Source organism: Perissodus microlepis, chromosome 1 (genome assembly GCF_051167445.1).
Source record: "Perissodus microlepis isolate ML-2025 ecotype Zambia chromosome 1, ASM5116744v1, whole genome shotgun sequence".
NCBI classification, from domain to species: Eukaryota; Metazoa; Chordata; class Actinopteri; order Cichliformes; family Cichlidae; genus Perissodus; species Perissodus microlepis.
In genome coordinates, this window is record NC_140461.1 from 6,346,889 (window position 1) to 6,362,672 (window position 15,784).

A 15,784-nucleotide genomic window follows, 5' to 3' on the forward strand; every position below is an offset into this window, starting at 1 on the left:
ATATTAATGGTGCAGCGACCCATAATAAAGGCAAAGAACTGTTTTCTGATCAGATACTTCCTGATTAAAAAGCTGCCCAGTTTGTGCGGAAGTAGATGGGGCACTTTGGTAATACTACTAGTAGTAAAGTAATAATCTTGTTTTTCTGTTCAGTATGAGATGGACAATGAGGCTGTGAACATGTCTGAGAGTGCCAGAGATTCCCAGAGGTCCTACCTGCTCACCGTTAACTTAAAGGAAGGACACAACTTGGTCATCAGGGACCGCTGTGGTAAGGAGCTCATATCGGCACTACTACAACTCAGCTTTTTGTTCCAGATTATTGTGTATTGTGATGTACAGCAACACTAGCATTAAAATACACAGTCTGAGAAAAACAGAAGATCAACAGGCACCGCTGTGATGCTGATTGTCATCCAGGAAACAGGATCAGTGCAGAAGCAAGTAATACCTCAGCACAGTGGAAAATGAGAAGTGTGGCAGTGGAATCCTATTCAACTGATGAAACAAAATCCCTTTACCCTCCCACCCGAGGATCATTGTCTGACTAGAGCTTCATCATTTTAACTTCCCCAAATTTTCCTCTGCATATGACTACCTTACTTGAAAGTTCAGTGCGCTGTAAAAGCAAAGATGCAGTTACCTGTTGGTGTATGTTTATACCTTAGAGCTACACGCCTATTTCTTTTTTTTCTGAAGCTGTGGCTTAATTCTGACTAGATCTTACAATGACATGCATCATGTATTTTCTTGTGTATGCCTGTGCCAATGAGTAAGTGTTACTATTGTTATTGCTTTGTCGTCTTCTCATACTGAGAAACGTATCTGAGTTGACTTGCTAAATCTCTTAAACTTTATGAATTATAATTCCCGTAAACGTGGACAGATGCTTGAGCCTACAAAAGGGAAAAAAAACAAAAACGAAACCCTCCGCCATTCCTCATAGTCGCTTTTTCCCCCCCTGTATGTGTTAGTGTTGACTTGTGTGTTTGGCCTTGACTTGATAAGGACAACCAGGAATGTCTGTTTTGATTACACGCAGTGTTATTGACTCCAGGGACACGAAAGACAGCTGAGTGTCAGGTTAGCTGTGAAGCTCTTGTAGCAACACGAGCAGGATTCCTTGCAGCGGTTTAGAACCTGTCTGAGCCACACCCAGCATTCAGTACAGAAAGCCTTTCACTCTTGGATTATATTTTCCTTTTGAGTGTGCCTGCATGTTGACACAACCAGACTGTAGGTAAAGATAAGATGGAAAATAAAGAGGATGATCAAGAGGCAAGCGGATTTGGTTTCACCACATTGTTAAGACCACATGGTGGTTTAAAAGCATGAACAAGCTTTTATTTTTTTCGTTTTGATCATATTATACATGCAGCAGTCGTAGCATGTGGTGGCAGCTGTTTTGCTAATGACTTGTTGTGTGAAGGGTCTATAAAGCCTATTCTAATAGCAACACCACAAAGAATCGGGCAAGCTCATGTAATGTAACGAAACCGAACAGTCTAAGCTCCTCATGAAGTTTAAACTATGATCACAGCTGTGTTTGGTAGACTGCTGCCCTCACCTGGTTGATTGAGAGACTATTCAAAAGATACACCTCCTACTTCCTTTACTCTGAAGTGAAAATGATACAGAACAGAAAGTGAGATTTAGAAGTTTCAAAAGTGACTCCATGTGGAATTTGTAGTGTTAATCTTTGGGCCTGCCTATATATGTTAGTGTTTAAAAGAAACTCGCACAAAACCTGCAAAAGTGATGTTTTCAGTTGCAGTTAGTTTTCACACAGGAAGCTGAAATGTGATTGGCTATTGTTTCAGGAAGTTGTGGTTACATCGGTTGGGACCACATCTTCCATACAAAAATGAGAGATCACACAGAGCAGGTCAGACCTTCTACGTAATAGTGCAAATCGGTACATTTACATAGAAGTTGAAAAACAATGGAGTCAGTGTTATTTAGAAGTAAATGTCAAGTTGTCAAGTATTTATTAAAGACAGTCATGATGATAACGCTGCTTTTGGAAGATGGAAAAGAGAAGTAGCAATAATCATGCTTTGTGTTCTGAAATAACATGTCCTACAAGTCACGATGAATATTATAATGTTACTAAGTAGGATCATGTCATTTTAGTTTATTAAACATTATGGACTTTATTTCACTCAGAGGTAACAGCTGTAGCATAGGCTACATGGCCTGCAGCATGTTTAATATTCACAAGGAAAAATAATTTTATATTCTGGGGCTACACAGCAGGATTTGGGTTTATCTAGGTAACTTCTTATTTAGGTGTGTTGCCATGCTAACCTAGGCTGCAGACCTAACATACACGGAGCAGGTTAGGTTCAAGATTAAAGATCATTAAGGGAAAAGAAATTCCCAGTTACTGACCAGTTCTCTGAAAATAGTGTCACCATTCCTGGAAAATCAGTCACGCTCGTCTGTGCAGATATCAGGAGGGTCTTTTTTTTTTCTTTATCTTTCCTTTTGTGAGGATTATTAATAAAGAGAATTCTAGATGAATTATAGTTTTGTAATAGTCACAGTCAGCATTTTTTTCTTGCTTTTCTTCCTGCCTTCAAATAGGTTGAACTTTATAGATTTGGTTTGCATTTTTCGGTCTTATTGACCAAAATTTTTAAAGTACTCACACAGTTCTCACATACTTATACAGAGATTTTAATACTAAATTACTATAGAGTGCTTTTGCTCTCACATTGCAGATTTCTCTGCAGCACGTGTTGCTTTCAGTCTGTATTATGTGTTTAAGATCTCTGTATATGTCTGGGGTCATAATTTTGTGCTCCTTTGTAAAATCAGCCACTCTGCTAACAGTGCATGATTCCACCCCTTTGTGTGAATGTTCTCATAGCCTGACTGGGAAACCCTGGGTTAATTTGGTGTGTTGTTAAAAGCTATGTGTGACTAAGCCGATGGCTGATTTTAGTTTAAGTGAATCAAGATAATGAATAAATACCCTACTTATATTTATCTTGCTTCATATTATAGGGCCCTGATGATGTCATTCCAAAAAGTATGTTTGTTTGTTTGTTTGTTTGTTTTCTATTTACTGGTTTGCAATATTCATTCTCAGGTACCAGCGACCCCTACGTCAAATTCAAATTGGATGGAAAAACATTCTACAAAAGTAAAGTGGTTTATAAAAACCTCAACCCTGTGTGGAATGAGTCCTTCTCTTTGCCCATTAAGGATCTGAATCAGAAGCTTTACATCAAGGTAACTTTCTTTTCTTTTTTTTAATGGTCAGTTTAATAAAGGTCATGTCAACAGTGTGGGAAATAATGAATGTGAAAGTTTTAATGAGCAGCTTTAACACTGAGAGTCATAGTCTGTTGTGGAAATGTACATGTCAGTGCATGTTTTCTATCCTTCATTATGTAGTTAGGGTGACATTTTTTTGTCAAAGTGTTATGAAAATCAATGTATGATTAGTATCTGTGCACCTTTCTAAATCCAACAAAACGGCTGTTATCACTCTGTGTGAGTTTTCACGGATACTGCAGTAGGACCGTCAGCACAGTTCTCCTTACATGAACTGTCTTGTGTTAAAGGACTGTTGATGTTTGATATACAGGTGTATGACCGTGACCTTACAACTGATGACTTTATGGGTGCTGCAAGTGTCCTTCTGAGTGATCTGGAGATAGACAAGTGAGTATGGTGATGTGGAAGTGCTTGAAGCAACTGGACAGAGCTCTGTCGAGGTGTTGCATGTAAATTATAGTGATCCTGGAATAATAAAATTGGAAAAATAATATTGAACAAATCACCAGTTTTCTCAATGAATATATTTCTAAAGGTACTATGCAATGAAATTCTCACTAGATGTTGGCAAAAATGCATCTAATCCACATAATCAAAGAAATCAAACCATAGATGTCCATAAATGATGTGTTTCTAATGAGAAATGACACAGGGAAAAAGTATTGAACACCTGAAGGAGGCATGGAAAGTCGTGACACCAGCTCAAAAACCTTTGCAACCTTGACCTGTATGCACGCTCATTACCTCCATTTCTGAAGAAAACATATGTTGAAGCATGTTTAAAGTTTACTGATCAACATTTAGACAAGGCTGTGAACATACCAGCAGTAAAATTTGAAGGTGAGAACATCATGGTGTGGGGCCGTTTTCAGCATACGGCACTGGAACGCTTCATGTAATTGAAGGAAGGATGAATGGAAAATTGTACAGAAACATTCTTAATTAAAAATCTGTTAAATCGACCAGGAAGATGAAGAAGAAACGAGGGTGAATGTTTCAGCAAGACAATGATCCCAAACGCACAGACATGGAAACTTTCAGTTGGTTTCAGAGAAAGAAAATACAGCTGCACGAATGGCCCTGCCAGTCTCCTGACCTGAATCCAACTGAAAATTTGTTGAAAGAACTAAAGCTCAAAGTTTACAGAAGGGGCCCAGGGAACCTTCAGGATTTGAAGGCTGTTTGTGTGGATGAATGAGCCAAAATCACATCTGAGGATGGATGTAATTAGTTTCTCCATACAGGAGGCTTCTTAAAGCTGTCGTCACCAACAAAGGCTTTTGTTTAAAGTCTTAAATAAATTTCAGGTTATTGAGAATCTGTTGAGAATTTCATTTCAATAGCACCTTTATATATACCTACTTATAAAATTGGTGACGTGTTCAATACTTACTTTACTTCACTATGTGAAATAAACTATTTCCAGGCACTGCATTGGCTCAACCCATTTATGGATTTGGCAACGCAGCTGCATTTAGCTTATGAGTGTTGAACTTTACTTTCAAAGCATTTGCCCATTAATTATTAACATTGCAGTGGCTGCTTTTACTGTAGAATTTATTTTTAGAATGTGTAGTGTGTCTGTAATGTGGGAACAGTTTGGGATTATAGTGTGGGTGCTTTTCCACATTTCTACACTCCTCTTTGAACCTGAAATAAATTACCTTAATGAAAGTAACCTCCAAGAAATTGTCACCAAGTTATCAAATGCCTCGTTATTCTCTCTAGCTCAGTTCTATACCAGTTTGTGCACACACAACCACTCGCACTTATGTTTATGGCCTTACAGTGAGTAACTGAGTCCAGGTGCATCTAAGACAAAGCTGCAGTGAGTTCAGTCTGTGCCCTCGTGTAGCTCGGCTCGCCAGTTCAAGTGTTAATTTGACCTGAGACCTTTGCGTTACCCCAGTGTTAATTAAACACCTCTCTTGTCCTTTGTCAGCAATTTAAATATGAAGAAGTAAAATTAATTGTATTGCTGTGGTATCATATTGCTCTAAGCCTTAGTATTTAATGCAGTTTTGCTCTGCATATCTTTTAAACATAATTTTTGACAATTATTGACAATTATTGCATAGAATACATTTTCTCTAGTTCATCTCCTCAGTGATCACATGCTTATATTTTTACATCCTGTGGTGCTTGTTCTGAATAAATTCAAAGGCATGCTCGATGGCACATGGCTGCCCATCTCTCATCAAAAACCTGCTTTGTTTTCAGGGTCAATGAGATGTCTTTGCACCTGGATGATCCAAACAGCCTGGAGGAGGACATGGGCGTCGTATTGGTGGACTTGAGTCTGTCACTCAGAAATGGAGACAGCAAAAGAAGCAATGTATATCAAGCTCCCTCATGTATTTGCTCCATGCTTTCAAGCAGAAGGCAGACTTGTCGTGCATTGCATTTATCGTATGTCTGTTTCTGTGTAAAGCCTACTAACTAGTGTCATTTTGTTTTGCACCTAAAATGCATGCTCCTGGCGGCAGAAATGGCACCAAAAACGAACACGAAGTAGTAGGGTAAGGCATGGTGGCTGGAACACATAGGAAAGACTTTATGGACCCTTCATTCTAATCAGTATTATACAGATATCTGCCAAATATAAAAAGGAGAAAAACAAATGAGGCCCATTGGTCTGGTGAATTTTTTTCACACCATGTTCAGGTTTCAGGATTTTTCTAATTCAGCTCAAATTGGTAACAAAAGGTAATGTAACAAAAATTCTGACAGTAGTTCCTTTAGTTTTGGCAGTTATCTGTGCCTCAGTTGATTCCACAAGAGGGCAGCAAATCATTTTATTTCACAAATCAGGGTGCAGTATCTTGAAGAAATTTAACAGATGTACTCAGTGGTTTGAAGACTAAACTCTTTCAGTAGTTGTTAGTCAGTGTTTCCTTAATTAACCGACTGGACATATTCCTATTTGGTACTAACCTATATACAAATCAGGGTAAATTAAGTGTTTCAATATTTTCAGTAATAATTATAAAAGGATCCCAAATACAGAAGATTTCTGATCCCAGTTAACTTGATAGCAGCAGACCAGCTAAAACGAATATAGAGTTTGAGTGAAAGCGACAACGTACAATGTACAACATATGCATTAAAAATTAAATAAACCTAAATTCTTAAGTCCCATAACAAGGTCACACTTATTATGGCACCTTATTATCCTATGATGATAACCATAGGATTGTTCCAAGTAAAAAAAATTAAAAAAAAAAATCCTGTGATCACCTTTGACCATTATCATAAAAAAGCACAGATGCTTACCAGCATTTCCCAGTAACAAGTCCAGCTGTTGTGTTCTGCCTGCTCACTGATGAGGTATTTGACTCAGAGTTTAGTTGGGTAATGCATGCTGTTTTTTTTTTTTTTTTTGTCTGCCACGCTATTGTCTGCAGGTCCATTCTATGTACTGCATGAAGCGATGCTACTCAAGATTAGACAGCTATGCACATGGCAACATTGCACAGTCTCAGGATTAGTTAGAAAAGCTTTTGACTGTGTCTGCATGCCTATAAGTTTGAAGTTGTTTTCATTTTTGAACAGATGTACCTACTGTGTGCATGTGCTTCAAATTCTTCTTGTAGTCTGCCAACTGCATGCTGTGCAGCTGTTAATTAAAAAAGCGTTTTCTGCATGTGTCATTACAAAGTTGGCTTGATCTGCAGTGATTGAATCTGGCTTAAAGTTATCTCAGGAGTACACTGTGTCTCTATATAAACTCAACTAATTATCTTAAAACATGGCTTCCAATTATACATGAAGGCTTTACCTAATCTCTGAGAATGTTTCATTTACCTGTCTTCCATGGACAATTGTTATAATGTCTCAAACATGGTGGTGGTGGAACTGCAGGAAACTGAATTTGGATTTTTGTAAATGTAATTTTTTTTGTATTCTTTTAAAAAAAGCTGAAATTGAATGTATTTATTTATTTTTTTTAATTTAAAGCATTACCTCTCATTCCTCTCATTATTTTTTTTTTTTTGTATCCCTACTTTTGCAGGCTGGAAAGAATTCTCAGCCTATTAGTTTGTCAGAAGAGCTGAAGAAGAGTCAGCTGTGGACAACTGTTTTGTTGGTGACTCTGGTTCAGGGTAAGAAGCTGCCGGTGGACAGTCAGGCAGGTCAGTTCTCCGTTCTCTTCAAACTGGGAGAGCAGCGATACAAAAGCAAGGTATATCTCAACAGAAGACTGTTGCTCTTAATTTTTTCCTCTTCCTAATGTGTCTTTGTGATTCCTAATCCTGTTCCTTTTTCCCTTTTGTAATTTAAAGTGTGTAGATGTTTTATGTTAGCCTAACCTCAGCTGATTTCCAGTGTTCACAGTGACTTATATTGTATTTATTCATTTATTTAGTTGTTGTTCTCTTCATTTTGCTCTTTTTTGGGGGGTGAGTATTCCACGTCATTCTCGATAGGTGTGCCCATAGAACTAAAAGAAAATAAATCAATCTGATGTTAGTTTCAGGTAACACTTCAACTGTTATATGTTGCTCTTTGCTCTGGATAAAATGCCCCCTGATGATGACATGAGTTACTTTATCAAGAATTTTCAAGCTAAATGATGCTAACAAGCTGCATTATGTGTACTTAAATTTAAGTCTATTCTGTTTTCAACTTAAGGAAATCATTTTCTCAAATAATCATTTAAAATATGACTAGATGTGGATGTTAAGCCTTAGTAATCTTTTTCTGAAAGATGCATGGGGTTAGTTATTCTTTGTTCTTGTTTTCATATCAGCTTAAAATGTATCTTCAATCTATAGGATTATTAGGCCCAAATCCCTTTTAAAGTGCTTTTATTAAAATATACATTTGCATAAAGGCCACATGAGGTTAATGTCATTGCACTGAAAATAGACTTTCAAAAGTCATAAAAAAAATCCAAATATTGATGTAATAGCTGAATCGGTAAACAGATTTGCATTTCAAATTGATTTATAGTTTATGGTGTATATTCCAGAAGATTTTATATTTTTCAAAGGTCTTAGGCTCTTTAACAAAAAAAGCATTTGTCTTAGTGTTATTTTATATCTTGTGTCTAGTGATGAACAGAATTATCACATTTTAATTTTCCCAACATTCCTGTTAAATAAAATGCTGGCAGACTAGTTTTCACTTATAAAATCTAGAAACATTTGTACACGTAAATCCCACTGCATTATTAAACAATCACCTAAAGGCGATTCTTATGAATAGCAGCGTAAATGTGGGATGAACTAAAGTCATTATCTGCAGAGGCAGGGTAAAACAGGGTGAGGGACAGCGCAGCTAAAAAGATGACATTGCTAGAATCTAAAAACATCACACATTTGCATTAGTGCAAAATCCAAGTGACAGGTCAGTTATCTTCTGCCATTAAGATATTTCAAAGTTATTTGAAATATCTGCTGTTATGCAGAAGCAAAAAGACCCAGGCCATACTGAGGGCTAGTTTCCAGCAGTGCCAGGAAAAGAGCAAAAAAATGATCAGGGGGGTCTTGTTAAACCCATTTGCAGACTAGAAAGTACTTGTCAGAAGTAAGTGTTGATGGAAAACTTTCCTTGGTTCAATGTATGAGCAAAGGCTAGCAAATTGGGAATGTACAGAAAAACAAGGACCGGGGAGAAAAGAAGGTAACAAATGTTCCAAACCTGGAGCCTTTGGGAGGGAGTTGCCTTTGGAGAAAGGTCGGCGATGGCTCTGAGTGTCTGCAGGCAATAGAGATGCATGGCAGAGGTTCTTATAGGTTTGATTTTCCACAGATGGGTCTGAGGTCTTGGTTATTAATAGTGGTCTCCTCAGTCCTAGCAAGTACAGACAGAATTTTATCCATGACTGAATACCATCAAGGAGACTTTTGATTGGTCCAGAATTTGTTGTGCAGCGTGACTGTGAGCGCAAATATACAGCCAGAGTCAGAATTATCTTCAGCCACAAAAACATGGAGTCCTGAAACAGATGGTGTGCCCCCTGATCTCACAGTCGTCTGGGATTATTGTACATGGAAAAAACAAATGAGACAGTCTACATATCTTTTGTTTGCTGCACTTTACGTAAATGAGGGTAACTAATAAATAATTATTGTTCGAAGTAACCTCACTTTGCAAAACTTAGTATTTCATTGAGCATTTTTGGTTTCCGTTAACTGATACTGGGTTAATCAGAATCAGAATACTTTATTAATCCCGAAGGAAAATAGGGAAAATAGGCAATACAAAGATGCCTTTGGTAGTGCAAATGTTAAGCCTAACCCTATAATCTTTCATGTGACCATAGATCACATGGGGGAAAAAAACACAAAGCCATGAAAAAAGAAACAGGCCTAGAAGGGATCTAAAATGGTTTTGCAGCGTGTAATATGACATCTGTCTGCTGCATCATCCAGCTCTCCTGGCAGCTGGATGATGTCTGACGCTGATGCTCACTTTTATGCGCTGTTGGCTGCGTACTGTCATTGATGGTTATTTCGCGATTGTGCAACATCATGCATTACACATCAAAGCAGCGTGATAACGAGCAGCATTGCTGATTTTCTTTTCCTTGTCTTATATCCAGGTGCAAAGTGACGGTAATTATCTGTTCTCCTATCCATCTCCTAATGTGAGATGGAAATTTCTGATGTGTCTATCAGAAGCTGCTAAACCCCAAAACTGGTCTGTTTAGGAAAAAAAAAACAATTAAAGTTAACATCTGGACATGATGCAGATACTTTTCTGAATTTTAAAAGCTGGAAATCTACAAACACATCAGTCAAGTCTGTGTTTTGAAGACTTTGCAAATACGCTGACTTATATAAGATGTTTCTTCACACTTTAAAGTGAATTTCAGTGTCATTGTTAATTGTTGTGAATTTTTTTAAAACAACTTTTAAACAATTTTCTTTTTCTTTTTGATTCAGGATCACTGCAAAGTGCCAAATCCTCAGTGGAGAGAGAGGTTCACCTTCAAACAGTTTTTCAACAGTCCGGAATATCTGGAGGTGGAGCTCCGATCCAAGGAAGGACGAAAGGCTGCGGAATCCCTGGGGAAGTGAGTGTGTTCAGCTATTACAGTATTTATTTGTGTGCTTGCCCTTTAATTAAAATAAAAAGTGGTTTCTGGATTTATTTATTTATTTATTTAAATGAAAGCTCTTTGCATATTTTTTTTGTGTGTGTGTTTGATCTGGCCCAAATGTGTGGAACTTGTGTGTGTACAGGCGTTGCGTGAACATGTCAAAAATCCCTTTGGATCAAAGGCAATTGCTAGAAATGGAATATGGGGGAGGACACGTGTGTTGCCTCCTTACGCTGACCACGTGCAGTGGCGTCTCCATCTCCGACCTCTGTGCCGCACCACTCAGTGAACCCCGTGAACTTCAGAACCAGCTGGACAACTATGTCAGTATTTTTGCCGTTTAACTTCTATTTATACTGCACTCTACCACCATCATGTTTAAATATATAAACACTTTAAAATGCATTTTCACTTTGAACAAGCCTATTCTCTGCTCTCAGAATATCATTAGCTGTCATTGGCATCAACTCCACAAGATGTTGTTTGTGTATTGTCTTTTTGCCACCTTAAAACTATCTGGCTGTTTTTCTCCGACCTGAATTGCCTGAGGTGTATATTTACAGCTGACCTCTATCTGAAGGACTGAACGCTGGCACTGCTGCTACGTGATTGTAAAAGTGTGCTGAAACTACAAAAATCAAATATTGATACATTAATAACAAAATAAATATAATGGTGTGCTGTTAAACACACATAATTAAGGATTTAATTTAAATAATTTCATAAAAAAAGTTCCAGCATTCATATGTCATGCAAAAACCTGCTACTTTGTTTATTTTGTCAGTTTTAAAAGTAATTGATTCACTTATTTATGAATACATTTATGACATTTCTTTAAGAGAGCTGAGCTCAGTGCCCAACAACACATTTTGAAAACAGGTGGAAAATAATACACAAGTGTAACTGTATATGTTTACATTTTTTTTAAATGTCTAAATTATAATGTAAATATTAAAATGGGAAAAGTCTTTCCATTGGGGGAATGATACTAATATAGGTAAAGTAATACAGAAGCAGATTAAAACAAAAGTATTAATGCCACAGTTTACATTTAGGCTAGTATGTACATTTAATTCTAATATTTTGGTGCATTTTATGCCATACTTGCTGAATGATTAGCTAATAGCGTCTAGAGGGATGCTGCGTATACATTCCATATAGTAAACCATGTTTGTCATTAAGCTTGTTTTTAAATAATCCAGTGCATTAACAAACAACAACAAAAAACATTTTGACATCCATGTTTTGGGGTTTTGTTCTATTTTTTATTTTTTTTTTGTCCTCCACAACTCCATCCTTTAGCTTCGACAGTAACTCAGAAAATACGCCCTTGGCACGACTTTAAAAGAGCAAAACTTCAGCTAAGTGAGCTAACTCAGAGTGGCTGTATTCTGTTTATTAAAGCTAGTAAACATGCCAAGAAAAACTGTTTTATTGTGTCAGTCTGTAGAGCAAACATCACATCTAACCCTAACATAGGCTGAAAACACGCATTTACTAAACTAATAATTGGGCTTAAAATACAAGTTTGAAGAACTGAAGTGTAAATATTTAATATTTAAGTCAAAGTCATCCTGAAAACCTACAGCCCTTTCTGCGCTCTGTGTTAAGGGCCAAGAGATGGCAGTATGTGCCTGGTAATGGGTTACTGCTAGGTCTGTGTTAAGCAAATGGCATTCTTTCGTGACAAGCTGCTTTTAGGCAGATGTGTCTGTGTACATCTAAGAAATTTAAGGTCTGGAAATGCAACCTGATCATGCAGCTAGACTAGCAATGAAAAGAGATGCCGTGACAGAAATAAATTTAGCCCAAGAAGGGAAAACAGGTCCAGATTGTAGCCATTTGGTAAACTGTACTTGATCATGTACAGAGAGGAATAACTACCTATAGTAGATTGTTTTGGAGACACCACCCCATTGCAGTCTGCCTTAAACGCTGTTATCAAAAGCTTTCACTTTAAGTGCTATGCTAGTTTATAGATGTTAGATTTGCAGCCACTGGTTTCTTTTCATTCCAGAAAAGTATGAAAATACTTGCAGTGACTTGATGCTTGCTTGTGATGTGTAACGTGCTTTGGTAAGCATTCATTTGCAATTGTGTGGCAGCCCAGTTACAAGTATGGACTGTTTTGAGCACGTGCCTTGATAGTGTATTTAAGGTTTAGTGGAAAATGCTGATGCCTAAAACTTTCAAAGAAAATTTTTTTTTTGCAATATAAATAAATTTAGTTGATGCCTCCCTCAACTAGCATCGTCAAAAGGTTTAAGGTGTAAGGCTCAAAAGGTTTTATGGTTAAGAGTATTGCGGAGAACCTGAAGTAACATCTTATGCTGTCACATAAATCTGGTTTTAGATCGAAGGATTTCTTATTTTTGTGCATTCTCTGCTGAATTAAACACTCTATTGATGCTTTGCAGGTTTGCCAAACCTAATTTTTCTTGTCTGCTTACTGTCTCTCCAGAGTTTAAAAAGGTCCCTGACAAATCTCCGTGACGTTGGATTCCTTCAAGTCAAAGTTATTAAGGCTACTGATCTGATGGCTGCTGATTTAAATGGTATTTCATGCATTTAGATTCGTTTTAATGACAAATTTAAATGAAACACAAGAGCCCTGCTATAAAGTTTTGAGTGATGTGTTCTGCAGGCAAGAGTGACCCTTTCTGTGTGCTGGAACTGGGGAACGACAGACTACAAACCCACACGGTCTACAAAAGCCTAAACCCAGAATGGAAAACAGTCTTTACATTGTCAGTTTGGGTTTCTGTTTCCACACCCTTTTTGTTATTTAAACTGAAACATATTATTGAACATTACTTTTCTTACATTACTGAACCATTTTTCTGTTTTACAAATAAATTGAAATTTCCTGACATATTGCTATACGGTGTGCTGATTTGTAGGCATCTGACCTCGTTCTATGTCTCTGCAGCCCTGTCAAAGACATTCATGATGTTCTGGTGGTGACTATCTTTGATGAGGATGGAGACAAGGCGCCAGACTTCCTTGGAAAAGTTGCCATTCCTCTGCTTTTGGTACGTACAACCTCACTAAGAGTCTGTGACGTAGACAATAATCTATTTGCACTCTGTCTAAATTAAAGTGAAGAGGGCGATAACACTCCAGCAGGCTGAAGACTTGCTAAGATGTAATCCAGCGTGACTGATGGTCAGGTTCATGGCTGAGTTCAGCACCTGATGCCCTTTCTGTCCTGCAGATCCGCAGGGGACAACAGATTGCCTTCCCGCTGAAGAAAGAGGACTTAGGCGAGCTGTCGAAGGGGAGCATCACTCTGGAGCTGGAGGTTATTTTTAACCCTGTAAGTAAAGGTTCACCCTGCAATGAGGGCACAATGGTTTTGAAAGGCAGGCCTCATTCTGTCGTCTTCTTATTACTTTATCACTTTTTTTTTTTTTTTTTAATCAGGTCAGAGCAAGTATTAGAACCTTCCAGCCAAAGGAGAGATATTTTATGGAGGACAATCCCAAGTTTTCCAAAAAGGTTTGATACATCTTTTTACATTTATTCACGATTCATAGTTAACAAAGTATATTTATGAATAGGGAAAAAGTAAACAAATAAATTGACTTTCCATAACATCAAATTAAAATTTCAAGTTGCTTGTTTATTTATTTTTTTCACTGGTTAAGTCTTCTGAAACTCAGCTGGAACATTTTTTTTTTTAATGGGCAGAAAATGAGTCTACAATTATATTGATAATCAATTAAAATTATTTTGTGAGCAAAAAGTCACACTTTCAGTTTTTTCTGGTTGAAAACATGTTTTTAAACGAATGTCCTAGATGTTAAAAAAATAAATAAAAATGATTTTAAAAAATTTGATATTTTTGTGATGCTGAAATATTTGCAACTTCAACCCAGAAAATTATTTGGAAACTAAATAAAGACATGACAAATTGAACAAATGTTAACATGTTTTTACCAATTAGCTCTTTAAGAAATGGACATAAAAAAATTAAGTACTTTTTTTTTCCTTTTCTTTTCTCTGGAAAGCAAAATGACTCCAAAAGCAGACCTTCCTTTGCTTGAATTAGTTGAATTGGGCTTTAATTGAGGCCAACTTTGACTGAATTCTTGTTCACTGTTCTGCTACATTAGTTTGATATACAGTGTGCAAGACAGGGTGCGAGACAGGGTGCCTGACTGTCTGTACTTCCCACAAAGACTCATTGTTGTCAGACAATACATTGCTCACTAACGCCAAAATTGGCTTACACACACCGTGGACTCGGTTTGTAACATGCAGGTTTTCAGTCTGTTTTAATATCGAAAGACCTGTTTGATGAAATCAGGTCAGATTACTGACATTTTTTGCCCCCTGACCACAGTGGCTCATGCCAAGGCATACCAGCTCGTCTCGCTATTCCTCGAGCTGACTGGATGCTTTTTTTTTTTTTTTTTGAAGTGTGGTATGGGTGGAACTCCTTACAGAATTAAATCCAAATACCCTGAAATCAGTATCAACTATGACCATTTTTTCAACGCAGCTACTGCAGTATTTAACTGCTTTGTGTGTTTGTCTTTCAGGCTCTGGCCAGGAACGTGATGCGTGTTCAGACATTGTACAGGGCAATCATGTCGACTCTGCAGTACATCAAAAGCTGCTTCCAGTGGGAGAGTTTTCAGAGGAGCCTGCTAGCTTTCCTGGTGAAGTGCTTTAACTGCTTATCAACACACTATCTGCATTTCCCTCTGTTTTCCCTCCAAGGCTGCGGAAGACAACCGCAGTCTGGCCAACCCCTACTTGAACTCTCCTAGAGAGAATCTTAATCAATGCAGCACTGGGCTCAGCAGAAACACAGGCTCGGCCCTGGCTCTGTGTTGGAGTGGACGCTTTCAGTGTTGCATGTCTCCTGGATGTAGAGTTAAGCCTCAGCTGGAGAGAGTAGAGTCCCACCGGAGTCGAGATAGTCTATTTTTGTTCTGCTTCCCTGACAACTCATTAACCCTCTGTCCGGTCTGTGCTCGGTGTGATTTAGACCCCATTATGCAGACAGAAGTTCAATTAAAAGGCTCTTCAGAGATAAGGCTGATTCTCCGTCCTGTCATTGTTGAAGACAAGTGTAAAAGCAAATGTGAAGACAGAAACATGGGAGTAGCCTTTCAGCCTCTGTCTTTAAACTACAAAATAAAGTGAGTGCTGATCTTTTTGGAATTATTCTCTCAAAGATCTGGCGTGATAAAAATGGCATACAGCAAGTTGTTCATTAACTATGCAAGCAATCAAGGTCACCTAAAGTTCCTTTTGTTTTTGCAGCTCATGGCCTGTAGGTGGCAATAAAGTTATGTCAAGCGTTTAGACTTTCTTAACAGACTAAAAGAGATACTGTAAGCCAGCCAGTGGTACAGTTTGTTCAATTTGCTGTGAAAAATGGGAGCTGCAGCACAGAGCTGTTATCTGAGCAGCAGCCACTCTGTGTTTTAGCTCTGAGTC

At 37.7% G+C, this 15,784-nt stretch overlaps 1 protein-coding gene across 4 annotated transcripts in view; it reads left to right on the forward strand.

Annotated features, from left to right (window-relative positions):
* LOC146393218 (multiple C2 and transmembrane domain-containing protein 2-like) overlaps window positions 1-15,784 on the forward strand; it is a 52,356-nt gene that overhangs the window by 20,195 nt on the left and 16,377 nt on the right. For 3 of the 4 annotated variants that reach the window (XM_084927993.1, XM_084928010.1, XM_084928001.1), the window contains exons 4-17: window positions 154-271; window positions 3,095-3,237; window positions 3,596-3,672; window positions 5,506-5,620; window positions 5,772-5,804; window positions 7,298-7,468; window positions 10,176-10,306; window positions 10,476-10,656; window positions 12,795-12,888; window positions 12,978-13,080; window positions 13,263-13,365; window positions 13,548-13,649; window positions 13,757-13,831; window positions 14,878-14,997. In XM_084927993.1, coding sequence (XP_084784119.1) covers window positions 154-271; window positions 3,095-3,237; window positions 3,596-3,672; window positions 5,506-5,620; window positions 5,772-5,804; window positions 7,298-7,468; window positions 10,176-10,306; window positions 10,476-10,656; window positions 12,795-12,888; window positions 12,978-13,080; window positions 13,263-13,365; window positions 13,548-13,649; window positions 13,757-13,831; window positions 14,878-14,997 — 1,566 coding nt within the window. The remainder of the gene's footprint in view (window positions 1-153; window positions 272-3,094; window positions 3,238-3,595; window positions 3,673-5,505; window positions 5,621-5,771; window positions 5,805-7,297; window positions 7,469-10,175; window positions 10,307-10,475; window positions 10,657-12,794; window positions 12,889-12,977; window positions 13,081-13,262; window positions 13,366-13,547; window positions 13,650-13,756; window positions 13,832-14,877; window positions 14,998-15,784) is intronic. The other variant, XM_084928017.1, reaches the window with a different exon arrangement.